General features: G+C 41.2%; 1 protein-coding gene across 4 annotated transcripts in view; it reads left to right on the forward strand.

The window, feature by feature from the left end:
• The window catches only part of PPARGC1B (PPARG coactivator 1 beta), a 164,129-nt gene that overhangs the window by 106,726 nt on the left and 31,117 nt on the right, over positions 1-26,286 (forward strand). For all 4 annotated transcript variants that reach the window (XR_011971940.1, XR_011971941.1, XM_072630687.1 and 1 more), the window contains exons 2-3: positions 13,425-13,604; positions 23,724-23,939. Coding sequence is in view for 2 of the 4 variants with exons in the window: in XM_072630687.1 (XP_072486788.1) it covers positions 13,425-13,604; positions 23,724-23,939 (396 nt within the window). In the remaining 2 variants the exon portion in view is untranslated. The remainder of the gene's footprint in view (positions 1-13,424; positions 13,605-23,723; positions 23,940-26,286) is intronic.

Below are 26,286 nucleotides of genomic sequence, written 5' to 3' on the forward strand. Positions count from 1 at the left end.
TTTCCCTAATCACAGACTCATTCTTTGCTGTCATGAACATTCTCTGTTTCTTTCCACATCCCTAGGAACCAAGTCTATCTCTAAGTTCAACTCATGGTTATATATCAATGTACCCTAAATAAGGGATAGCTAATAATAATTCCAGGCAGCCCCCTGCCCCCTGTAGCCTGTAGGTCACAACTGCATCCCCTTTGCTGGAATCCCCAAACCCTAAATTTCCTATGCCCTGTGTATTTCCTGTGCCCTAATTCTCCACAATGATAATCAGGGCAACAAACAGCCTTTGGGATCCCACAGGTTAAAAGTCTGTGACAAAGGACCTGTTCAATACTGTAAGGCAATAGCATTATACTATTCAATGTGGTGAATTTAAAAAGGCCCTAGACTTTGACTTAGAAGTCCTAGTTTCTAGCTTTAATTCTGCCATTATCTCAAGGTATGACTTTGGGTAAGTCATTTCCCTTTTCTGGGCCTCATTTTCCATCTCTGTAAAAGAAGGGTATTTGGACTTTAGAAGTCTATCGCTTTCCCTTTGAAAAATGTTACACTGATATTTTTTGTTTTTATATCATAGTCATTTCTATGTCTAGTACATGTGGGCACATGCATGCATGAGCCTCCCCCCCCCCTCCAAGAACTGTATTCTCCCTTTTAACAAAGAAAGTCAACAACCACTGACAGAGTTTGCAGCATTCTACTCCTGGATGTCCCTTTATCTCTCTTCTGAAAGGATCCATTAAGAAAATGACACAGACACACACAAAACTCACAGCAAAAGCCCTTCTTCTACCAGCCAGCTTTAGTGAGTTGATCACCAATCTACCAAATAATTTAGGAATACAGGCATACCTTAGAGATATCATGGGTTCAATTTCAGATCACCACAATAAAGTGAATCACTCATTTTTTGGTTTCCCAGTGCCTATAAAAGTTATCCTTTATATTGTACTGTAGCCTACTAAATGTACAATAGTATCATGTCTAAAAATATCAATGTACATACCTTAAATAAAAAACTACTTTATTGCTAAAACATGCTAATCATCATCTGAACCTTCCATGAGCTGTAATCTTTTTGCTTGTGGAGAGTCTTGCCTCAGTGTTAAAGGCTGCTAACTGATCAGGGTACTGGTTGCTGAAGGCTGGGGTGGCTGTGGCAATTTCTTAAAATAAGACAACAGTGAAGTTTGCCCCATGGATCGACTGTTCCTTTCGCTTGAAAGGCTATCTTAGGGTTATTAATTGGTCTAATTGCAATCTTGTTGTGTCTCAGCAAATAGGGAGAACTGAGGAGAGGGAGACTGAATGACAGTTAGTGGAACAGCCAGAATATACGTTTATTGATTAAGTTCACCATCTTCTGTGGGTGTGGTTAATGAGCTGTAAAACAATTACGCTAGAAACATCAAAGATCACTGATCACAGATCACCATAACACATATAATAATAATGAAAAAGCTTGAAATATCATAAGAATGACCAAAATGTGACACTTAATAGCTGTGTGACCCTTCACCAATCATTTTGCATTGTTTTCCTCAGTTTCCTCATTTAAAATGAGCTGGAGAAGGAAATGGCAAACCACTCCAGTGTCTTTGCCAAGAAAACCCCAAATGGGGTCATAAAGAGTCCCAACTTGTTGGGAAAATGGTTCTGAGAGGCTTGCTACAAACCTTCAGTTTGTAAAAAAAACACAGTATTTGAGAAGCATAATAAAACATAGTGCAATAAAACAATAGAAGTCTGATTCAGACAAAATCTTTGACCATTAGGCTATATACTACCTTCCCTTTCATGTATACTGAGATGGGATATAAGACTTTTCTTATGAGTGCCCTTCTCTTTAACAAATAGGAATATAAAAGAAAGCATGTGGTCCCCAAGCATAAGGAATCTCAGGTCTCCTGACAAGATATGTACTTGAGCTCTTTCACAGGAAGAAACACTGGGCAGGATTCCCAGTATTGCATTTATGGTTCCTCAAACCTACAACCCAGTCCTTGGGGTCATAGAACTTTGAGATAGGATGTGCTGGTAAATATTTAACAACCAATTCTCTGAGGGAAAGTGTATTCATGACATACTTTTAAGTTTAATCTGAATTATTAACATGTTCTTCGTCAATTTTTAAAATCTAAACAATCAACAAAATAATTCCCCAAACCCAATATTTGTAGCATTTTGCCAATTTATGAGGTGTAAATGACCACCCTGAAAATAAAACAAACAGTTCTCAAGTTAGTACCAGTACATTCTCTTTTGGGGGGAGGGGAGGCAAACAGGATTAAGTGATTTGTCCAAGGTCACATAGCTAGTGAGTGTCCAAGGACGAATTTGAACTCAGGTCCTCTTAACTTCAGAGCCAGTGCTCTATCCACTGGGCTACCTAGTTGCTACCCAATATGTGCTTGAAAGTGACCACAGGGATCTTCTAGTTGAACCCCATTCATTAGGAGGAAACTAAGACCCAGAGGAAGGGAAAGGACTTGTCCAAGGTCACACTGATAGTGTCAGAGCTAAGATTTGAACCTAGATTCCTTTGACTCAACTCCACTACTTTTTCCAACGTCCATAATTTCCTACTCATTCTTCTACATCAGAATAGTCAACAAGACTATAAGCTCTAGTTCTAGGTAGCAGGACAGACTTTAGTGTGAAGTAATACTTAGCAAAGACAAAATAGGAGAGAAAAGGTGAAACTGAGGGTGCATTTTGGAAGAGGGGAGAGTCATCCAAGAGCTTCTGCTGCCTTCAAAACTAGAACCACTTAGTCCTTCCTAGTCAGGCCTGGGTGAGGCTTGGTGGGCCACCTCTGGGTTTAAAGGGCCCTTTCTGGCTCTGAGTGCTGATTTCATTGATCACAACCTACGATAGGGCCCCCTTATCCATATACGTAAGAGAACCTAGAGGGAATTGGTAATCTGAATCCTTGGACTTTGACCTCTCCCTTATAGCTGCTAGTCTTTCTTCCAGGACTGGGCATTGGGATCCTGACAAGGACAAGAAGGGGTAAATGTCATGAGGATGTGTGTAGTTAATTATCAGCAGAGTCTCCATGACTCACAACACCATTCCCCTTCCTCTCCCTCCCAGAGACTCAGCTCACGATTCACCTTGTGCCTCTGAAATGAAATGGCTTCTTCCTAGGGCTTCTCATGCTGTGTTTGGGGAATTCAAATGGTCTTTCTTTAAGTTTCCTCCATTTCCTGGGTTCCGTCTGCATCCTGTCTCCATCTGCTACTGGCCCTGCCAGTCTTTTGCTTAGCTCCCAGATGGGCTAAAAAGAACTTGGAGCAAGCAGAGCCTATCACACAGTGGACAAGCCTTAAGGAGAGGCCAGGATGTTCCTCTTGTCAAAAAGAAAATGTCCCCAACTTTGCAATCATCTCTTTCTCCCCCTGAGAATCTCCTGTGATACCTCAGACCCCCTCCTAAGTCCTACCATCTGTCCATCCACACAAAGCAGCCATTTTCTCTCCTCCCTCCCACTATGCTCATCACCATCTCTACCTTCTATCTGCCAATCACAGACTGACCAACAGGAAAACCCAGGCTGTCATGACTTTGTGGCATCCCAAAAGTGTCCCACTACCCCTGGCTTAGACGTGGTACAATTTAGTTTTTTTTGGAATTCTAAGTGTCAGAACAATAAGAACCTGTAGAGACTGTCTTCTCCCTCATTTCATAGTGGGAGAAACTCATACCCAAAGGGGAAAAGGAAAAGACTTCCTTAAGGTCTCATAGCAGTCACTGAGCTAGGATTTTTGGATTTGAAGTCTAGGGCTGTCACTGCACTGTGCTATATGTCTCCTCTTCCAGACTATTTAAAGTGAGCAAGAGAAGCTAGAGGAGTAAGCATCTCACTGACTGTGAGTAGAAAATTAATTGTACTGTTGGAGATTATAAGAGTCCAGACCCAACCTGGAACAATATGGCAACTAGGAGCCCTAGCCAACTCTGGTGCTTTAGCCTTCCATAGTCACATGACCAGAGGAATCAGCCAAGAGTGTCCTTCCTAATCCCTTTCTGGAAATCCTGTGGGTTTAAATTTCAACAAGTCTGAGCACACAGAAAAATGACATTAGTGTTCCTGTAACAAGACACCCTAGAAGAACAATAGTAATGAAGGAGGTGAAAAATGCCTTGGTTAAGGGGGTGTGTGTGTGTGTGTGTGTGTGTGTGTGTGTGTGTGTGTGTGTGTGTCCGTGTCCGTGTCCGTGTTTGTGTAAGTGGATGGTGCCCTGGGGTGGGCTCTGAGCCCAGCTTTGCCTCTGATTCTGTCTATGGTCTCAGGTAACTCATTTCCCTTCTCTGGGCCTCAGTTTCTCTGCTGGAAGATGAGACAACTGTGTAGCAAAATAAAAAGAATTATAGATTTGAGGTTAAGAGTGTCAAAGACACAGAGGACCTGAGTTCTTGCCCTAGCCCTAGTAGCTAAGGGATTCTCTCATTCTCAGTTTGCTCATCTGTAAAATGAGAGAATTGGAACAGATGATCTCAAAAGTTCCTTCTCTTGTTTCTCTAAAATTCTGTGAGTCTGGGTTGGAGCTAGGCAGTCCCTAAGGGCCTATTCAGCACAATGGTTCTGTGGAATAGACTTAAAATCATTGAATCAGTGTGATTCAGTGGTCTGAAGTTGTTTTTGAAGAAGAACAATGACATCTTGATGTCTTGGTGATTCCTTGATTCATTTGTGAACTGGATTAAGGATGCAGAGTTGCACAAAGTTGTCAATCTTACTCTCTCTTCCTGATTCAGTTAAGTCCAGTGGTAGGACAAAAGTCAAGAGGACTGACGATGGCCCAGGATGCAGTGGATAACCTTGGTGTCTTCGATGTCTGACCAAACTCTAAGCCCCCCACAGCACCTGCTTCAGCCACCTTCATGACCATTGGAACAAATTGTTCTCATCTGACCATTCTAGTAGGGAAAGTCTTTACATGGTTGGGGAAGACCTCTCTATCTGAAATACTGGATTAAGAATCATGCAATTATACATTTAGACCTGGAAGGGATTTTATGGATCCCATGGTTCAACTGCTTCATTGAGGTTATTGAGAATCCACCCTCTCCATTTGGAGAGGATGAGACTCAGAGACCTTGTGACTTGCCCAAGGTCACCCAGATGAGTGCAGAGGCATGACATAATTCCAGATCCAGAATTCTTTCCACAACTACATTACCGCAATATGTGGGTTCAAATCCTGGCTGTGCTATTTAATACTTGCGTGACCTTGGGCAAGTGACTTAACCTCCTGGGCCTCCATCTCCTCAATTATGAAATTAGGGGGCTGGAGAAGATAAACCTAAAATCCCTTCCAGCTCTGAATCTATAATCTTATGGTCTTGGAGTTGGAAAAACCCTCATAGACTATCCTGTCTCACAAGTCCTTGGCCAAGCATCTCCTCAACTACGTTGCCCACAAATCTAGTCTTCACTTGAAGCTCTCCTAGTGAAGGGAACCCATTCTCTCCTGATGTTGCTCATTCCATAGATTTTTGTTGTAGTTGTTCAGTTGTTTCTGTCTTCATCACCCCCATTTGGGGTTTTCTTGGCAAAGTTACCAGAGTGGTTCCCCATTTCCTTCTCTAGCTCATTATACCGATGAGGCAAACAGGGTGAAGTGACTTGCTCAGGCACACACCGTTAGTAAGTATCTGAGATCAGATTTGAACTCAGGAGGATGAGTCTTCCTGACTTCAGGCCCAGCTATCTTTTATGGTGCCACCTAGCTGTCCATACTCCATAGGTGGAATACTGCATCTAGAACTGGACAGTACTGCAGCTAGGAAGTGTCTGAGGTCACATTTGAACCCAGGTCTTCCTGGGTTTCTAATGCTGTGTCCACTGAGCCACCTGAAGGGCCAATAGAAGCTGAGTCTCCCTTTTTTAGATCCTATTTGTAGCCCCTACACAAGACAGGTTGTTTGGTGCTTCCCAAGGTCATTGACAGCAAACGGTGATCACTTAACAAGTCCCTCCTCGGTGCCAGGCACAGTGCTAGGTGCTGAGGATGCCAATATGAAGATTGAAACAGTCTCTGATCCCAAAGAGCTTGCTCTGTCAGAGGAGAAGCACGAACATGAAAAAATAGAAATGCAGTTAATTCAAGGTGGTTGTTTGTCCTCCAAGAGGACTGATGACATCACAAGGAGATGTCTTGACTTGCTCATGAATTAGACTTAAGTGATTCAAAGTTGTGCAAAGTCTTCTGTAAGAGAGTAAGGCTCACGAGGTAGTTAAGTAGGAGAGGATTAGGGAGGGAGGGCGGTAGTGGTTGGAGAGATCACTGAAGGCTTTGTCTAGAGGCAACACAACTGTGTAACTCCCATTTCTATTATGTTAGGGTCTTGGAAAACACCTTCCTCACGGCAACCCTATGGGGTGGTTGGTGCTTATACTCTTATTGCTATGTGGAAGGGTTTTGAAGAGTTTAAGTGATGTTGTCTGAGGTCTCTGAGCTTGGGGGCTGAGATTTGGACTCCAGAGCTTCTGGTTCCAATTCTAGGGGTCCTTCCTGAGGACCCATACTGCTTCTCTTCCTGGCTCGGAAATCTCTCTGTAGGGGCCTTACTGAAGAACTCCAACTTCGAGCCTCTCCCTATAAATACTGCAGCAGCTGGGCAAAAGACAGGAGCTGACAACGTGCTTGCCTCTCTTCAGCAGGACACTTCTTTAAATGCTGAGCCAGGGGACTCTTTGCCTTGCCTGCTTCATGGGGTGGTGACCTTCAGTCCCAGAGTGTGTTCCCTGCTATCTCTCTGTGTAGTTATTTATAATAATGTAACTTAGCTCTGTACACCCAAAACTTCTCTCCTGTGCCCTGGCCTCCCTGCTGCCTCTGCATTCCTCTCCAAGAAATTGGTCCATCTGTGCATGAGACCTCTGGAGAAATGACAGGGTTCAGATTAACAAGATGACCTTGAAGGCTCCTTGCAACCCCAACATTCTTTGATGGCCTATCTAGAATAACCTGTTCTATGCCCTAGTCACACCCTATTTGCATTTTATTCTTTTTTTTTTTTTTTTTGAGGCAAATGGGAGTTAAGTGATTTGCCCAGAGTCACACAGCTAGCGTCTGAGGCTGGATTTGAAAGGTTATCCTGACTCCAGGGCCGGTACTCTATGGGCAGTGCCCTTACTCAGATCCTGTTTGAAAGACTATACCCAGCTAGGGGCACCACTTTTCCAAAAAGGCCATGGACAACCTGGAATGTGTCCAGAGAGAGATATGACAAGATGAAAAAGAGATGTGAAGCCATCCTATATGGGGGCCTGTTGAAGGATTTGAGAATGTTTAGCCAGGAGCAGAGAAAATGTAAGGAATGGTGGAGAATGGTCTTCAAAGATTTGAAGAGGCCATTTGGGAAAGGGGGACCAGACTTGTTCTGCTATCTTCAGAGGACAGATCTAGGCCTAACAAAAGGAAAATCACATGGAGGTAAATTTCAGTTCAGCATATGAAAATAAAAGAAACAATGGGCTGCCTCAATAGATAGCATGCTTCGGATCCCCAGAGGTGTTCAAGCAGCATCCTTATGACCATTTGCTAGGAGAGCCATTTGCTATAAAAAGAGAGGTTTACTGCCCCAGGATGCAGGCAACTTAACCACTAAGATGCCCTACAATTTTGAGACTAAGAGCTAAATATAAATCACTCTAGCAATGTAAGGCTTTATACAGTGACTCTCTGTACCACATAGAATCATAGGGTTCAGAGTTGGAAGGACCTACAGATCACCTCTATGAGAGGTTCTTAATCTTTTTTTTTTTTTGGTGTCTTGGATCCTTTTGACATACTGGTGAGGTCTAATGGGCCTCTTTTTAGAATAATGTTGGTAAATGCACAAAATAAAATACAAAGGAAGCCAATTATTTTGAAATACTGTTACCAAAATATAGTTTTAAAAGCTATGTCCATAGACTCCAGGCTCAGAACCCTGATAGTTCAATCCTTTAATTTTACAGATGAGGAAAATAACACCCAGCCAGTTTCAGTGACTTGTCCGAGGTTACATAGTGGTAAAATAGCAGACAGGACTCCAGTCCAGGCTCTTTGATTCAAAATTCAGTGGTCTTTCTGACTATGCCCCTTTGTTCAATACCTAAACCAGATTCACAAAGACCCAAGTTGAAAGGGGTCTCAGGGTTATGCAGTCCACTCCTGTAGACAAAGCCTGAATCCTGCCTATAAAATCCTCCATAAGTGGTCATTTAGCCTCCACATGACCCAAAGAACCTGAGGCAGAAAAGACCTTAGAGGCCCAGTGCCTTTCTGAACTAGAATACCTTCTATCAGATCAGATGGTCACCTATCCTCTGCTTAAAGACCTTCAGATCTTGGGAGTTGCTTCCGCTGAGGATGTTTTTCCTTCATATTGCCAAATGTGCCCTGCTGTGACTCTGGTCCATTGTTCCTGATTCTGTTCTCTGGGGCCAAGAAAAACAAGTGTGATGCCTACCTCACATGTCCATGTTTCAAATACAAGGAAATGACTATCCTGTGCCTGCTAAGTCTCCTCCAGGGTAAACATCAAATGTTCTAGTTGAGGCACTTCATCGTTCTGGGTCACTTTTCTCTGAACTTTCTTTAGCTCCAGATTGTTCTTGGTCATCTAAACTCTTACAATTCCTCTTCATTAATATAGATCTGCTTGTTTGTTTATCAGTCATATTTTTTATCATCAGACTGAGAGCACAATCCCCTTGAAGGAGTGTGGGCTCTCTCTTGTCCAAATATAAGTTCTCCTTCCTCTCTACCTTTGTTGGATTTTAGAGAAGAGGCAGAAAACTGATTTGGGACGTAAACTTTCTTGTCTGTGTGTCCTTCTCTATCTTGCTAACTTCCTATCTTTCTCTTGTTTTATTGATTGATGCCTTTTGTATTTATGACAATCATTTCTCTAGATAATCTTCCCCAATGAAACTTCACTTTTAAAAAATGGGGAAAAAAAGCACTAAGCAAAACCAAACCAAATGATTGCATGAGGTAATGTCTGTAAAGGTCTTCACACAATGCTTGACACATAGTAGGTCTGAAATAAATTTTTGTTCCCTTCCCCTCCCCCCCATCTTCCCCTACGTCAATTTCATATGGACATATATGCAACCCATTGTCTCTAACCTCTCCAAGGAAAGGACCAGGTGCATTTCCTCGTCAGTTCTCCCCAGCTTGGTTATTATGGTTACTCGCTATGATGGCTGATCTGCTTTATTTTATTGTTTTTTGTTTGTATTGTTGTAGTTACCACGAATGTTTCCCTTGTTCTGATTTTGCCAGTGGATTAATTGCTCTAAGTCTTTCCAACGTTCTTCGATTCGTGTGATGATTAGTTTACCCGTTCTCCAGTTGATGGGTGCTTACTTTGTTTCCAGTTTTTTGCTACCACAGAAAGTGCTGTTATGAATAAATAGTTTGGCATATAATGAATCTTTTTTTCTGTCTTTGACCTCCTTAGACTAAATGTCAGTAATCACAGAGGTTTTCCTCTGTGAACCTGCTACTATGAATCATTAAATCAGGGGTTGGGAACCTGCCTTTTTGGGGCAACATGTGACCTTCTAGATCATCCGGTGCAGTTTTTTGACCGAGTCCAAGTTTTACAGAACAAATCCTTTTATTAAGGGGATTTGTTCTGTGAAGTTTGGATTCAGTCAAAGGGCTGCACTTGAGGACCTAGAGGGCCACATGTGGCCTCAAAGCCACAGATTTTCCTCACCTGCAAACATTTATCAGGTGCCTCCAATGTGCCAGGCACTGTGCTAGACTATGCTCTAGGGATACAAAAGAAACAAAAGAGAATCCCTGCCCTTGAGGAATTTATAATCTAATGGGGAACCAATGAGTGGAGGTATTTGAAGATAATCCTGTAGTCCCTATTGGTGCATATTGAGGCAACTAGGTGGCAATGTGGATAGAGTGCCAGGCCTGGAGTCAGGAAGACTCATCTCCTTGAATTCAATTCTAGCCTCAGACACATCCTAGTTGTGTGACCCTGGGCAAGTCACTTAACCCCAGTTTCCTCAGTTTCTTCATCTGTAAAAATGAGCTAGAGAAGGAAATGGCAAACCACTCCAGTATTTTTGCCAAGAAAACACCAAATGGGATCACAAAGAGTCAGATAGGACTGAAAAACGACTGAACAACAGTGAGACTGATAAATTAATGAATGAAAAGCATTGATGAAGCACCTACCTTGTTTTAAGTACTGTGCTAAGCTCAGGGCCTTGTTATTGGTCTCATCATTGTATACTTATGACTTCTAACCTTTCTAAATTTCCTGTAGCTGAACTTTCCCACATATATTGTCTCCCCCAATTAGAAAATGTCCTTAGTTTAAGAGGCCCATAAATAGGTGAGATGACCTTGCTGGGGCACTATAAGGTATAGAGTGAAACCTGAAGAATTTTAGGAATCAGTAGCAGAGTAGATGGTGGGGCCTCTGTCTCATCAGAAGAAATGCAGTTGTTGATTTCCATCTCATCCATGCCATGTGATCAGTCAAGCAGCTGGGCAAGGGAGCAGGATTGCCTGTGAGATTATGTTTTAGCTGTCCCAGATGGGTTCTGAAGCAGCCTGGGCAGATAGATAGGAAGGAGGGCGGTAGAATTCTCCCCTCATTTAGCTATCCATTCTATCTCTGATAGCATCAGAGACCTGGCGGAAAGGAATCATTAATTTCTTGACATGACCAAAAAGTCTGAGAGACTCTAAGCCTATCACGGTTTCCCTTAACATAATCTGCTATTGTCATGTATGATTATGCCTGAGCTTTCTGTGAAATTCTTCAGGTCAAGCTGATGCCACCTCCCTAGTCAGAGAAATCCATAGGGTGATCGACAAAGCCTGTTGGGAGCTTAAAATGGATAGTCCCCCACTCTCTTGGACAAGCACAGGCCTTGTTTTGAGGGGTCTTCCATTGTTGTTAATTCATCAGGAAGAAGCCTCTGAATTGTGGTATGTTTTTATCGCCCTCCTGAAAGCCTGTTCTTGGTGCGTGACCAGACCATAATTGGTGTGAGTCACAACTCTGAGAGCTGTTCACTTGAGCTGCTGATAGGGAAGGTTTGTTTGTTTTCAAGCAGAGATTGACTATAACTCCATTTGTACCTCTTCTACCCTTGGGGTACAAGGTTTCCACGGCCTGAAAGTTTCCACAGAACTGAGGCTCCCTCTTGCAAACACCAAGGTTTACTTTTTAAAAACACACAGACACATACATTTTAGATTCGAACATTTTTAATATCTACCACATACTTCCTTAGCTTCCTAAGCACAAAATATTGAACATTAGTGTATAATTCTTCCTGATGATTCAGGACCATCACTGTGGTCATCCATTAATAGTCCTGTGAGTTAATAAGGTGCTGGGACTGCTATTTATCTATTTTTCATCATTAACCTCAGTATTAGGAAGTCCAAGAATATCTTTCCTGCTTTCATTCTGTCTCCTGTTATTGACAGCAGTTCTTCCCCAATCTCTGCCAATACTCTTATTGTGATTTGCTGCTTTTAATCTGGTCTTCAAATAGGCAGAATATTCCTGTATATCATAAAACAAAACTGTGATCTGGTCATCTTATTTATCAGAACAAGAGGCAGATCATTGCTATTTCAATAAGCTGAGGATCAGTATTTAGGGAATATTTCCCTCTATATTGTATTAATCCTTATGAAGGTTGTAACTTGCCCATAGTCATAAACTGAGACTTCCTGATGAGATGGTTTGGACTCAGACAACATGAGAAACTTAAAATATTGACATTTGGGGTTTTTTTCACCCAGGCTTTCCTTTGTTCTTCTTTTTGATGCACAGATTGGAAAAGAAAGATGAACTTACCTACTTTTGAAGATTCCTCAGTGGTTTCCCAATTTAGAATAAATTGTTCCCAAAGCTGGGGGGAATAAAACCCAGTAAATGTTCTTTCCAAACTTGCACAGGAAGATACTATAGTGAGAGGTGGATTGTCAACTCATTAGTCTCAGATGATGCCCAGCATTCCTCTCTTCTTCTAGGCAGGTACTATCATTTTCTTAAAACCTTAGCAAATGAGCTATCAACACTTATTCAAGACAGCTAGATGCTGCAGTGGCTAGAGGGCAGAACCTGGATTTAGGAAGACCTGAGTTCGAATTTTGATTCAGATACTTATTAGCTGTGTGATCCTGGGCAAGTCACTTAACTCTGTTTGCCTCCATTTCCTCAACTGTAAAATAGAGATAATAATAGCTTCTATCTCTCAGGGTTATTGTGAGGATCACATGAGATATTTTTAAGTGTTTAGCACAATTGACTGACATGTTTGTTGTTTCAGGCATCTAACTCTCTGTGACCCTATTTGAGGTTTTCTTAGCAAAGATACGGGAGTGGTTTGTCATTTCCTCCTCCAGCTCATTTTAGAGATGAGGAAACTGAGACGAGTAGGGTTAAATGACTTGCCCAGGGTCACACAGCTGTAATTGTCTCAGGCTGGGTTTGAACTCAGGAAGATGGGTCTTCTTGACTCTAGGGCTGGTGCTCTTTTTACTGCACCACCTAGCTACCCATGGTTGGTGCATAGAAACTGCTTAAGAAATATTTGTTCCACAACCCTCCCATCCCTACTGTCTGTAGAACCTTCTCAGGCACAAATGAGTAGTCAAAGAAAAACTATCATATTGGTCATGCCTGAAAATGCATGCCTTATTTGAGCCTATGGTTCATCATCTCTGCATGGGAGAGATGGGAGGCATGCCTGAAGGACTTTTCTATACTGTAAGTAGTGAGGGAAGCAGGAGGCCTTTGCGGAGGAAATAATTAGAGGAGCTGTGGGGATTATGGCTGACCAGTGAATGCTAGAGCTAGCCAAACAATGGGAAAACAGCAGAACCAGAGCAAGGCATGAGTGTACCCAAGATGAGTTTTAAAAGTGAATAATGATCCACCAGTGGCAGTGACTGTATCATTTAATGTAGATGATTTGGCTCATCACAGATTAAAGTCCCAGGGACTAGTGAGGGTAGGATTTTCAACATGTTGTAGTAGAAAAAAACACTGAGTTTGAAACCCTTACTGTTTGACCTTGGACAAGTCACTAAAAACTTTCTTCATTTGTAAAATGGAGAGGTTGAGCTAGATATGTCTGAGGTCCCTGGCTGCTCTAAAGACTATGATTATATGTTCATTTTTAAAAAGTCATATGAAAAAATGTACATGGTTATGCATCTCTACCTCCTCCCTCCCCTGCCTTGGGTTACAGTGGAAAGAATCGGTCTTCCCTTAGTCCTAGTTCTCTGTACAGCCATGGATGGTAATTTCCTCCTTCCCAGAAGTCTAGGAACCTGAACTCCCAGACCTAGGACTGACAGGACCATGGCTGTAGCATTACTCAGTTTTTTCAATGTGGAAAGCCTTGTGCCCTTTCCCTTTTCCTGTCTCTGCAGTGTGAGGGTGCAGGGGAGGAGCACTTTTATGAAGATTTCCAAGACCTTGACCTCTCCCAGTTGGATGTCAGTGACTTGGATTCTGCCAGCTGCTTCAATGAGCTTCAATGGGGCCCTGAGACATGCGAAAACGGGTTCAGCCAGTGTGGCACCTGCGGGGAAGACTCAGAACTTTTCCAGGTATGTCCTTCTGTGTACTCATACTGCACAGAGATATATCCCTTGCCTAATGGAATTCATCATCTGATAAAGAAGATAAGACATATCCATGCGATATCAATTCATAAATTTTCAATGAAGTCCTGGCAAAAAGAGTGAAAATTTACTCCAAAAAATCATTCACTATAGTCAAGTTGTATTTATATCAGGAACACAAGGATGGCCCAATGTTAGAAACATAGTTAACATAATCATATTAAGAATGGAAGCATCCCAAAACCAAAACATCATCTAAATACATACAGGAAAAGCTTCTGACAAAGAACAAGTCATTTAGACATAAAGGTATTTTTTTCCCTTTAAATCTATCATTTTATATATAATGATGAATACTAGAAGCTTTCCCCAAAAACATAGAAGTAAAGCAAAATTACACTCTTTCCTCACTATCATTTGACCTATTTCTAGGAATCTCAGCAGTAAGACAAGCAAAAGAAATTAAAAGCTTAAATATAGGTAGAGAGGAAACAAAACTACCCCTATATGAAGATGACACATTTTATTTAGAAAATCTTAGGGAATCAGTAAAGAAACTAGTTGAGAAAATAGCTTTGATAAAATTGAAGGCTATAAAATTAGCCCACAAAAATAAAGAGAATTTATGGCAAAATCTAGAGGGAATAAAATGGAAGTCCCATTCAAAATAACTGTGAAATGCATAAAATATCTAGGAGTCAATCCACCAAAACACATTCGCTACCTGTATGTATGACCCTACAAAACACTCCTTAAGGAAACAAAGAGCAACTGAAATGTTCAGTGCTCATGTCTGGGCCATGTCACTAAAATCAAAATGGCAATGCTTTCAAATTAATTTTAAAATTTTAATGACTTTGCAGATTTTAGTGCTATACCAAACTACCAAAGGGATACTGTACAGTTAGATGAAATGGGGAAGGGAAAGGATAAGCATTTACATAGTGTCTACTGCTTGCCAAGCACTATGCTAAGCACTTTACTCTTATCTCCTTTAATTCTTACAGCAATCCTGGGAGGTAGGTGCTATTATTATCCCCATTTTACCACTGAGGAAATTGAGACAAAGACAAGTTAAGTGACGTGTCCATGGTCAGTCAGCTAGGAAGTGTGTGAGGCCAGGATTGAATTTAGTTTTATCCTGATTTCAGGCCTAGCACTCTATCCACTGTACCACCTACCTGTCCTAATATAACGTATGATAATACAAAAGGATAACATAATAAAATTCATTTGGAGGAAGAAAAAATTCTAGAATATCAAGGAAAATCGTGGAAAAAATATCAGAGGGAAGCAGCAATCACCAAAAAAATTGTTATTGATTAAAAAATAGAAAAGGATTAATGAAACAGAAAAGACAAGGAAAAATAACTGAACTCAATCCAATGTTCAGTAAGCCTAAAAACATAAGTTACCCACAAAAGAACTCCCAGTTTAATAAGAACTGCTGGGAATACAAGAAAGAAGTCTGGCAGAAATTAGATTTAGATATTATTTCCATACTACATTCCCTAATAAATTAAAAATAGATATATTAGAAATATTAGATATATTAAAAATTAGAAGGAAAACATCATATATCTTTCATAGCTGTGAGTGCAGGGTGAATTCTTAGTCCAACAGGGTATAGAGGCAATTACAAAAGATAAAATAGTTTTGATTACATGAATTTGAAAAGCCTTATGTAGATAAAATTAATGCAACTGGGATAGGAAGGGGGAAACTGGTTTAGTGAGGAAATAGAAAATTTGTATCAAATATCTCTGATAAGCTATTCAGATGATTAGCAGAAATAAATAAGACTAAAAGGTCTTATATAGATAGCCCAAGAGATAAATGGTCAAATGGTATGAACGAGCAGTTCTTCAAAGAATTATGAAGTGCTCACAACCACATGAAAAGATGTTGCAAATCATGACAAGAGAATTTAAATAAAAAATCTCTCAGGTTTCACCTTATACCCTGCAAATTGGCAAAAATGACTACCCAAAATGGCAATAGTCAATATTGAAGGGATTGTGGATGAGTAGGCACGCTAATACATTGCTGGTGGAGCTGTGAAGTGGTACAATCATTTTGGAAAGCAATCTAGAATTGTGCAAATAAAGTGAACCAAAATGTTAATCCCCTTTAAATAAGAGACACCATTACTGATCTTACACCCCAAAGAAGAAAGTCCCCATATATTCTAAAATATTTGTAATGGTAACACTTTTTATGATAGTTAAGAATTAGAAACAAAGTAGATGCCCTAGGGAATAGCTAATCTGATACATGGATTTAATGGAATATTATTGAACTAGAAGAAATGATGTGTGCATGGGATGAATACAGAGAAACATGGCAAAATTTATATGAACTGATGCAGAGTGAAGTAAGAAGAACCAAGAAAACAATATATGTAGCAACTACAACAATGTACAGGGAAAGAACAGTGACACACCAAACAAAGCAGAAGTAAATGTAGCAAAATTATGAAGTTCAAGGAGGATTGTAATGAAGAATATACTGAATAGCTTAGTCCAATATCGTAGATGCCATGTTACTTCCCGTGTTTATTTCTGTTACCTTGTTGGGAGAATCTAAAAAGGTAGAAAGACCCCCATCCTGGAAGTCAGGTCTAATTTAGGCAAGTAGTATCCCTGGGGCACAAATGGTTTTTCTTTTCTTTCTTTTTTGGAGACAATTGGAGTTAAGTAACTTGCTCAGGGTCACACAACTAATAAGTATCTGAGGTCATCCTATTCTCTCAAATTATTCAAATTTTTCTCCAATCTCCCCAGCTTACCCTTCTCTATGAAGCTGTTGTCACCAACTTCTTGCCTCAATAATTTTTTTTAATAGTGAATCAAATCATTCCAATTCCATTTAATATTTATTGAGAACTTAACTGTATACAGAACTGTGACAGAGCTGGAGGAAATATCCTTATAAACAAAGGTGATCCCAGCTCTAAAGGAGCTCAGTCTCTAGTAAGAGAGATAAGACAAGCTTGACCATAGATAATCATAATTCAAAAAAGTGGTAGATTCATAATACTATTTGTCATATAAGATGGCTTTCATAGAGGGGGAGATCTTGGGGACCCCCCTCAAAAAAGAGATTGCTTTTGACTTGGAGGTAACTGGGAAGGCTTCTTGGAAGAGGAGCATTTGAGGTAAACCCTGAAGGGCAGGCTAGAATAAGTCTGGAATGGAATTCTGCCCTTAATAATAATAATAATAACAATTACCTTCAATTTACATAGCGCTGTGCTTTATGAAGTCCTTTCCATTCCACTATTTCCTTTGATATTCAAAAGATATTATCCTCTGTGTTTTGCAAAGGGGGAAACTGAGTCCCACCTGTAATTTAATAGCCTAGTCCAGATGGGGACTCATGTCTCAAGATTCCCAAGCCAATTTTCCAAAACCAAGCCGCCTCCTAGTTTTTCCAGGGGATTTCTCCTCAGATTACTTTAAGATTCATTTTCTCCAAGCTTTAGATTAACCCTAAGAGGAGGATCAGAGGAGGGTTGGGGGTGGAGCAGGGAGCTCTGCATCTCTGCATCTATTAATAAATATCCCTCTCTCTGCTGACAAAGCCTTGGTTAATTTGCACTCAGTTTCCCGAGGGAGTGAGTGGAGTACAGTGAGGGAGCAGGGTTGTGGGAGCCTCCTGCTGTTGAATAGCTCTCTCTGCTATTAAAGGGAAAGGACTAGTGAGCAGAGGGTGCACTCCATCCTGTTGTCAGTCTTGACTGTGTGGGAGTAAAGGGAACCATTTCCAGGATCTGGGGCATGTTAGATCAGCCTGATGAGGGAGGGAGCCTGAAGTCCCCACCTTCACCTTTTCACTAGCTTGTTAGGTCAAAAAACTGCGGAAGACTTCCTTTGCATTATTTTCCACTTCTCTGAAAGGTAATGCCTGCCCTGCTCACATCACAGGGTTGTTGGGAAGACCTAAAGTGGTAGAAAGATCCCCAGCCTGGAAGTCAGTCTAGTCTAGTCTGATTTAGGTAAGTAGCTTCCCTGGGGCTCAAATTGTTTTTTATTTTTTCCTTTCTTTTTTGGAGGCAATTGGGGTTAAGTCACTTGCTCAGGGTCACAGGGCTGGTAAGTATGTGAGGTCAAATTTGAACTCAGGTCCTCCTGACTTGAGGGCGTATGGTCTATCCACTGGGCCATCTAGCTTCCCCTCAATTTATTTTCAATCCTTCCTCCCTGTATCACATGGCTTTTGGTAAACCTTTCTATGCACCCTATTCAATATGAATAGAAATAAATCCTAAATATAGAAGGCATATGACCATCAAATAAAATAAAGAGATTAATTTTTCATACAAAAAGCAAATATTAATTTAACCATTTTTTCATTAATGCCACTTTTAGAACATTTCAATAAAATAATATAGTAATTTACCAAATATTCCCTGTACTTCCCTGCCACAAACTTCTCGAAACCCTCAGGAGGGAATCACTGTACTGGAGGGTCCTTGGGGTCTTTTCTACCCCTGCTGAGTTCCTATTTCAGCCACTATCACTCTACATAATTGAATACTGGCTACAGCCTTACTGAGTGACTTTTGTATCTCTAGTGCTCTCCACATAGTAAATGCTTGGTGAATGTTTTGTCATTCATACTAAAGCTGGAAGGACTCTTAGCATAGTCTGGCACATAGTAAATAAAACATGGGATAACAGAACTACAAAGGGAAACTAAGTGGTACAGTGGATAAATAGAAATCCTAGACCCTCTCCATTAGTTGGGTAACCCTAGGCAAATCTGCTAAGCTCTCCCAGACTCAGTTTCCTTATCTGTAAAATGGGGATAATAATTACACCCACCCTACCAGGTTGTGATGAGGATTGAATGAGATGTGACATGTAAAGAGTTTTATAAAGCTTAAATTAGGACCATATGCTCTTCAGAGAAGAAGCCTTAGCTCATAGAATACAAAATGTGAAATAGACAGGTCTTGTGTTTTAAGAGCTTCTCTGTCTTTGGCATTCTTAGCCAACCTAACCTTGTCTCATTCCCCTCAAATCTCATGCTTCAGTCCTGTGCTCCCAGGGCCACGGAATTGTAGGTTATTGCTGTCCAAGCCAACAGAGAAACTCACTGTGCCCTTTCCTTTTTTAGATTTGGTTACAAAAATAACAAACCCTTTGGTTCCATCCTTCCAACCTCTCTCCACCCCCATCTCCTCCCAACCCTCCCCCCCTCCACTATCAGCTAATGCTTCTCTCCTTGAAATGGAGCCAAGACAGCCAAGAAACCATCACGAGATCCCTGTTTCAGATAAACTTCTTCAAGTAAAGACAGACAGGCTTGGATTGGATTGGACTGGATTGGAAGAAAAAGGCCATGGGGGTAGAAGGGAGGGAGGGTAGTACTCATGTGATGAAATAGCATTTCTGCCAATTCTCTCAGGGCTGGGGATTCCAGAGCCAGAATTGAACAAGAGAAGGAGTGGGAAAGCCATCCAACAACACTGTGATCCCAAGAATGAGGGTCTTTGTGTGGAGGTGGGTGGGAGAGACCGGATGGGGCAGTATTGGTGTTTTAAATTTTTTTTTCAATAGGAGGTGAGGGGGATAAGGGAACAAGCATTTATGAAGTACCTACTATGTGCCAGGCCCTGTGCTGAGAGCTTTACAAATATTATCTGATTTGATCTTCACCAAAGCTTTGGGAGGTAGATGTTATTTTTATTTTCCCCATTTTACAGTTGAGGAGAAGAGGCTAGTTGACTTGGCTAGGGCCACACTGCTAGTAAATATCTGAGAGCAAATTTAAACTCAGGACTTCCTGACTCCAGGCCTCTGGACTCTATCTACCATACCACCAGCAATACTACTTATAATAAGTTTTCTGGATACTTGGGGAATGGAAAATTGATTCCAAACCAGGGGAATATTTCATAGGATCATAAGATCATATGTTTTATTCTTGGAATGGATTTAGACATCATTAAATCAAGCTCCTTTATTTTATATAGAAAAGGGAGGTGAATCTAAGGTCACACAGGTAGAAAAATGGCAGTCAAGATTTGAAGTCAACTCTTTCGATGTTTCTCTATCAAGGAATCTCAGGGTCCATTCCCTTCTAAGAGATGATAGATATTTTAACTTCAGTTTTCCTCTATTCTCATCTACTGCTTTTCTCCCACCACACCTTCCCTTCTCCCCCCTCTCCTAAATTTTAGAATTTTGCCAATCAAAGGAAATCTTGAGTCATTGCTAATCACATCAAACTCATGGGTGCTTGGGACACAAGCTCTTCTCTGGTTTCTCCAGCATGGGCCACAGCACCTTGTGCATAGTAGGTACCTAATAAAGTTGAATTGAATTCTTCTGTGAAGCAATCAAGTTCAGTGATCCTAGCCTAGACATAATCAATAAGGATCCTGGCCTGTGAATTAGAATTTGGAAGGTGGATAGAGGCAGCTAGAACTCTTTAAGGTCTTGATAATATAGTGATTTAAACTCAACAGAGTTTTCCCCCAAACACCCTCTGTGAAGTGATAGTATAAGTGTTACTATCCCCATTTTACATATGACGAAATTGAGACTCAGGGAGAGGGAAAGAGACTTACTTAATATTATAGATAAGAAGTAAGTAGCAGAATAGGGCCAAAACACACCTTTGGTATTCTGATGCAAAATCAAAGTGTTCTTTTCCTTGTACCACAGTTGCCTAAACCACATTGGGAGAATTTGCCCTGTGCAAGGGCTGCAAAGAGGGGCCGAGCCATGGCTCCAATTTGCTGGAGCCGTTGCCTTGTGGGATAGATTGCAAATGGTACTTCAGCTTAGTGAGTCCTTAGGTGTTATAGTTAAGATGACTGGAAAAAAAGCCCCCTGGCAGCTAGGCTGAGCTCACAGAATATTTTCTCTAAGGTAGCAACACTATTATTCCATGTTCTCGTCCTCATGCCTCAGGCTTAGACCCTCAGTTTTGTTAGACACCTCCAAATAAGGTGTCTAGGCCTCTGGGGGACTTACTCTCACTGGTCAGTCACAACAATAATAAATAATGACAATTTTAATAACTAGCTGTTATATAATTCTTAGAGTTTACAAAGCACTTTACAAATATTATCTATTTTAACCTCACAAAACCCCCCAGGGGGTACTATTATTCTCATTTTACAGATGAGGAAACTGAGGTAGATAGGTTAAGTGAATTGCCCAGGACTGCACAGCTAATAAGTGTCTGAGGCTGGATTTTCACCCCAGTCCTTCTGACCCAAGTTCCAACAGTCTAGCTGCCGATAATTGTATACAAATACACTTGAAAGATTAGATGTCTTTTTATTTTACATTGAGAAATATAACAGCTCAGTGGATCCAAATCCTCATGTCTCCTCCCATCAGTAAAACCAACTAGGGACATCATGTTACAATCTCAGGGTCATAGATTTAGAGCTAATTGTTGAGTTGTTTTTTCAGTTGTGCCTAACTCTTTGGGATTTCTGAGTCTAGGTCCAGATCTGAAGGTGATTTGTGGACTGTAGCATCAGAATTCAGAGTATCAAGTGAATAAGAAATAATGCCATGGTCACCACAGTCTGATGCCCCTGCACTCTCATGCTCAGGATACCTTCCACTCTCCTTCCTCTGCAGTGCTAATATGCGGCTCTCCTGGACTTCATGCAGATAGAAATGCCCCCTTTCTCTTTGCTCATATATCACTTGTACAGTTTCACATTATTTAAATTTAGATTGTTGTTTCCCTGTTGCAGTTACAGGGAGCCACCTTCATGTATCAGCAGCATATTTATGTGGCATCTCTCAGGGTAGGTTCTTTTGGGAAAGAGTCCCCCTCATATTTAGGTGAATTCATATCATCCCCCAGAGTGATTCTATTAACACTATTCCCTGATACACTGTCTGTACAGCTTGATTCCCTGGCATCTCATTGGTTGCTTGTGGAGCTAATGACCAAAGCCAGGTTGTCAGAGAGTAAGTGAGGATAATTGAAAATTATGTTTCACCTTGAAACAAAGGGGTCTCCTGCTTTGGTGGAATCTATACTTTCCCCTCATTTCTCCTTGTCTTAATCAGGTGAAAATGAAAACCAGCCCTCTGAGGTTTCCTGGAAAGTGGCCAATGATTTCCCTCGATTGTGCAAACTTGATAGATCTATACTCTGTTGCAGGCTTGGAAGGTAGCCTGGACCATACTGTGACAGTCATCCTCAGTAGACATGGATATTCCAAGGTTACCTACAAGGCCCTATACTGTAGCAGAGTCAGAAATGAATAAAATAGTCAGATATCTGTGGTGAAGAAGAAAGATCACTGCATTTGGAGTCAGAAGACCTGGGCAAGATGTAGACTAGATGCCTCTGGCTTTCATTCCTATCTCCCTCTCAAAATTGGTTTTTAGGTAAGAATCTGAAATGCATTCTTCCTGAGATGTCAGTGACAGAGACCAATATAAAATAAATACTCCTGAGGAGATTTGTATTTTAAAGGAATTCAAGTTTTATAGCAAAAGAATGAAGTTCTAATAGTGGAATTTCCATCACAGGCCAACAACCAAGAGAGGTATTAGAGGCATCCAGCTTAGCTCCTGGGTGGCCTACCCTTCTTTGGAGTCATACTGGCCCAGAATTAAGCCTTGACTAAGACTTGAGATACTCATTTATCAATTGGAAAAATGCCTAGCATCAAAGTCTTAGAGCTAAAATTGACCTTTGGGATAATCGATTCCAGCTCCATTTAACATATGAGGAAACTAAGTCCTAGAAATGTGAAAAGACTTGCTTGCTAAAGGTCCCAACTAGTAAGTGATAGAGCTGGGATTAGAATCCGGGTCTCCTGACCTCCAAGCCAGGACTTTTTCCACCACAGCCTATACTCTGCCCTTCTCTGCTTTACTGTGTTAAGTTCTGCAAATGATCAAGAGAAGATGGTGAAGATTTCCTGGAAGTGGAAATAATTCCTTCCCCCCACCCCCAAATTCAATAAACATTTATTAAGCCCTATTTTGATTTCTTTTGATGACTACTTTGAATTTTTTTCAATGACTACTTATATCAAGAACTGCCAGATACTAGAGATATCAGATAAAAATGAAATGGTCCCTACCCTCAAAGAGCATATCAAATAGATTAGATATAAGTAAAAAAAAAAAATCAAATAATTCCAGAATCTTTAGAATTTAGATGAACCTCAGTGATCATGTCATCCAACCAATTCTTGACTAAGTCTCCTCTATTCAAGTACCTACAAGTGGTACTCCAGCTACTGCTTAAAGGCATTCTCTGAGGTTTTCTCTTCCATTTTTTCAGAGGCAGGAACCATCACCCCTCTCAGCAGATTGAAACATCATTTCACTATAATACATTGTGGTGATGGTGATGTCCCCCCACTTTAATGAGCTGCTGAGCTATCTTATTTAGCAACAACTAGTAATGATCTCCTGCTGTATGCAGTATTAGGAACTGAGTGAGATGCAAAGTTTAGACAGGATCTAATTAGAGCCTAGTAAGAGGAAATAGAAGTGTCAGGTACCCAGACAATATTGCCAATAAGCTCATTCTACATAACTGGGGTTTGACTAGTTTTATTTTCCCATCTTTTGTAAGCATTTCACTCAAAACTCAAAATATATCTTCACCAAGATTCAGGAACTTTTTGAAAAAAACTTAGGTTTTCCCTCTCCTTCCTTCTCCCTCCCTTTTCTTTCCCTACCCCTCTTCTTTCTTCATCTTTTCCTTTCCTTTCTTGCCTCTCTCTCTTCTCCCTTTCATTTCTTTCCTTTTCCCCCTTGCCTTTCTTTCATAGAATACTGGATTCAGTTGGAAGACCCTCAGGTCTTTTAGTTCTAGCTCTGCAGCCAACTGGATTAGTGACCATAAGAAAATCACTTCACTTCTGTGAGTGTGACTTATCTATAAAGTGTGGGGTTGGAGCTAGATTGTCTCTGAGGTTCCTTCCAGCTCTTACGTTTTCTAAACCTGTGAAATAGTTATGGAACACCTGCTCTTTGTTTTGCAGAGAATCAAGCGATGTGGGCAGAGTGGAAGGAAAGATCTATGCACCCCAGCCCAAAGGGTAAGCATGTTTCTATGGTACCATCTTTTAATCACATAACTCTTTCTTCCCTATTTTAGATCATAAGTGGCGAAAATGAGGCCCTCTTGGCTGCCCTCACCGAAACCCTGGATGGTATCCAGGAAGAGGACATGGGCCTGGCTGCCTTCCACACTTTGGAAGATGAGGATGTGCCCACCCCAGGCCCCACCTCACCCATCCCCTCACCCAAAGCCAGTCCTGATGCCCTGGATGGGCTGCAGGGCCTTGGTTCTGAGGTTGATGAACTTTCTCTGGTAAGAATCCCTTTCTTACTATTATTTAAATATAAAAAAGTTAGCATGCTAGGCTGGCTACATGGGTATGATGGGCACAAAAGTCTGCACTTTTTTCCACTTTAGGCTTGTCCTAGGTCAGGATTTTTTGGGGGGGGGAGGGGACTGGGAAGGGTGGAATCTAGTTCCTGTGAAGTTTGAATGGGTGCATGTGTGTGCATATGGCTTAATAGAAGAAACACTGGACTTAGTTAGGGAGTGGTATTCCAGTACTGACTCTATTACTTCTCCCCTCTCCTCTCCTCTCCTCTCCTTCCTTGCCTGGGGTACTCTACCCAAGGGAAGGTACATTTTCATGGCCAAAAGCTGCCTTTTTCCCTTTGGGTTTACCAGCTAGATTTCTTGCCCAAAGACCAAGCCTTAAGCCCAATTCACTCTGGAGTTCATAGATTGGAAAACAGGTCCCTACCTGCCTAGCACAGAGGAACCCTGAGGGTCTTCCCATCCCAGTTTGATTTTTTTTTTTATTAAAAGGGCCACCCCTTGAGTAATTACTTAAAGAGGCCTATACATTGAATGGGTATATTTTACTCAAAGTGAGAATCTGATAAGACCTTAGCCTAAAATGGCCAGAGACTCCCATTGCATCCTGGGCTATCTCCAGTTGTCCTGATGAATATCTGGTTACTGGATCCAGATGGCTCTGGAGGAGAAAGTGAGGCTGGTGACCTCATTCAAATCAAAGTCAACTACACATCACGTCATCATCTTCATATTATGCTCCTCTTCGAGAACCAAGGACAAGCACAACAACAGTATCACGCAATGTCACTATGTGCCCATGAACAAGTGATTTAAGCTCCTGGGATGTCAGTTGTATCATCTCTAAAATGAAGGGGTTAGGACTAAATGACATCTAAGCTCTCTTCTATCTTTATGTCCTATGCTCCTGTGATCCCCATATCTGGATTCCATCTCTATAAGCTTGTGCTTCTGTTTCTGTTTCCCAAACCTCATACTCTTTACTCTCTGCTCAAGGGACTGTTTTGTGTCACTTCCTAACACTGTGGACAGGCTCCAGGCCCTACATGATCTGGGAGCCAAAACTCATCACTAACTTCTCTCTGGAAGCTATAATAAGAGTGGAAGATCACAAAGTGAAAAGAGCGCTTGTCTGAGCATTAGATGGCTTGGATTCTTATCCTGTCTGTGTTCCTTATGGATGGTGGTCAAGTCCCTTCCACACAATGCACTCACTTTCCCTATCTGTAAATTGAAAGAGTGGATATAGGGTTGGGTTTATGGCCCAAAGAGAAATGTTTCCCCTATGTACACAATTTATTAATGGTTTCTTTCTCCTCAATCTAATGGAGGCAGCCATAGTGCAGTGGCTCTCAATGTATGTTCTGGAGACTCCTGAGAGTCCCTGAGATTCTTTCAAAGGGTCTTCAAAGTCAAAACTATTTTCCTAATAAAACTAAGACATTTTAACTTCTAATACAGCAAATATCAATAGATATGACCCATTAAGTCTTTGAGGGGCCCTTAATAATTTTTCAACAAGTATCAACAAGTCCTGAGACCATAAAGCTTGAGAACCACTGCTATACCATAATGCCAAAGGCATTATGGATTTGGAGTCAGAGGACCTGGGTTCAGCTCCTGGCTCTGCTCTTTACCACTTATGTAACCCTTGGGTAAGTTACTTCTCCATAGGCCTCAGTTTCTTCATCTGTAAAATAAAAAAGTGGATTGGATTGAGATTATCTCGAAGGACCCTTCCAGCTCTGAACCCTATAATCCTCTGTCCTTCCCCTTGAAGTCTAGGGAGTTCTAGTAGTGATAAGGCTCCCAGCTGACAACTTGTGACATCCACTTTTGTGGGATTGGGTACCACGGACTTTCTGGGTGACTTACTTTCTCTTTCCAGGCCTCATTTTCCCTCTTTTTAAAATGAGAGGGTTGGACTAGATCTTCTCTAGGGTCCCTTTGCACTCTGCCACTCTGTTCCAAATTTTCAAGGCCTCTGAGTCTCTGACCCCATCAAGTGATAACTTGCTACACCTAAGGGAGACGTACATTGTTTCTTTTGGAACCACATTATCTAGATGACCAGCCAAAGAAAGTTTTCCCCACCTTTGGCCTGGGGGAAGGGAGGAAACTGTGCTTTTTCTCTGCAAGAAAGAAGGGAAGACTTCGCATATGGCAAGCTAAGAGCAGCCCCCTGTGGTAGAAATTTATATTTCTCATTTCTGCAACCTTGATGTATCCCTCACACACATGTTCACCTGCCTGTGGAGCAGAAGCTGGACAAAGTTTTTTTTTTGTCCCTTCTAAGAAATGTGAAAATAGAGGACTTTTTATTTCC

This window comes from Notamacropus eugenii, chromosome 1 (assembly GCF_028372415.1).
Source record: "Notamacropus eugenii isolate mMacEug1 chromosome 1, mMacEug1.pri_v2, whole genome shotgun sequence".
Classification (NCBI taxonomy): Eukaryota; Metazoa; Chordata; class Mammalia; order Diprotodontia; family Macropodidae; genus Notamacropus; species Notamacropus eugenii.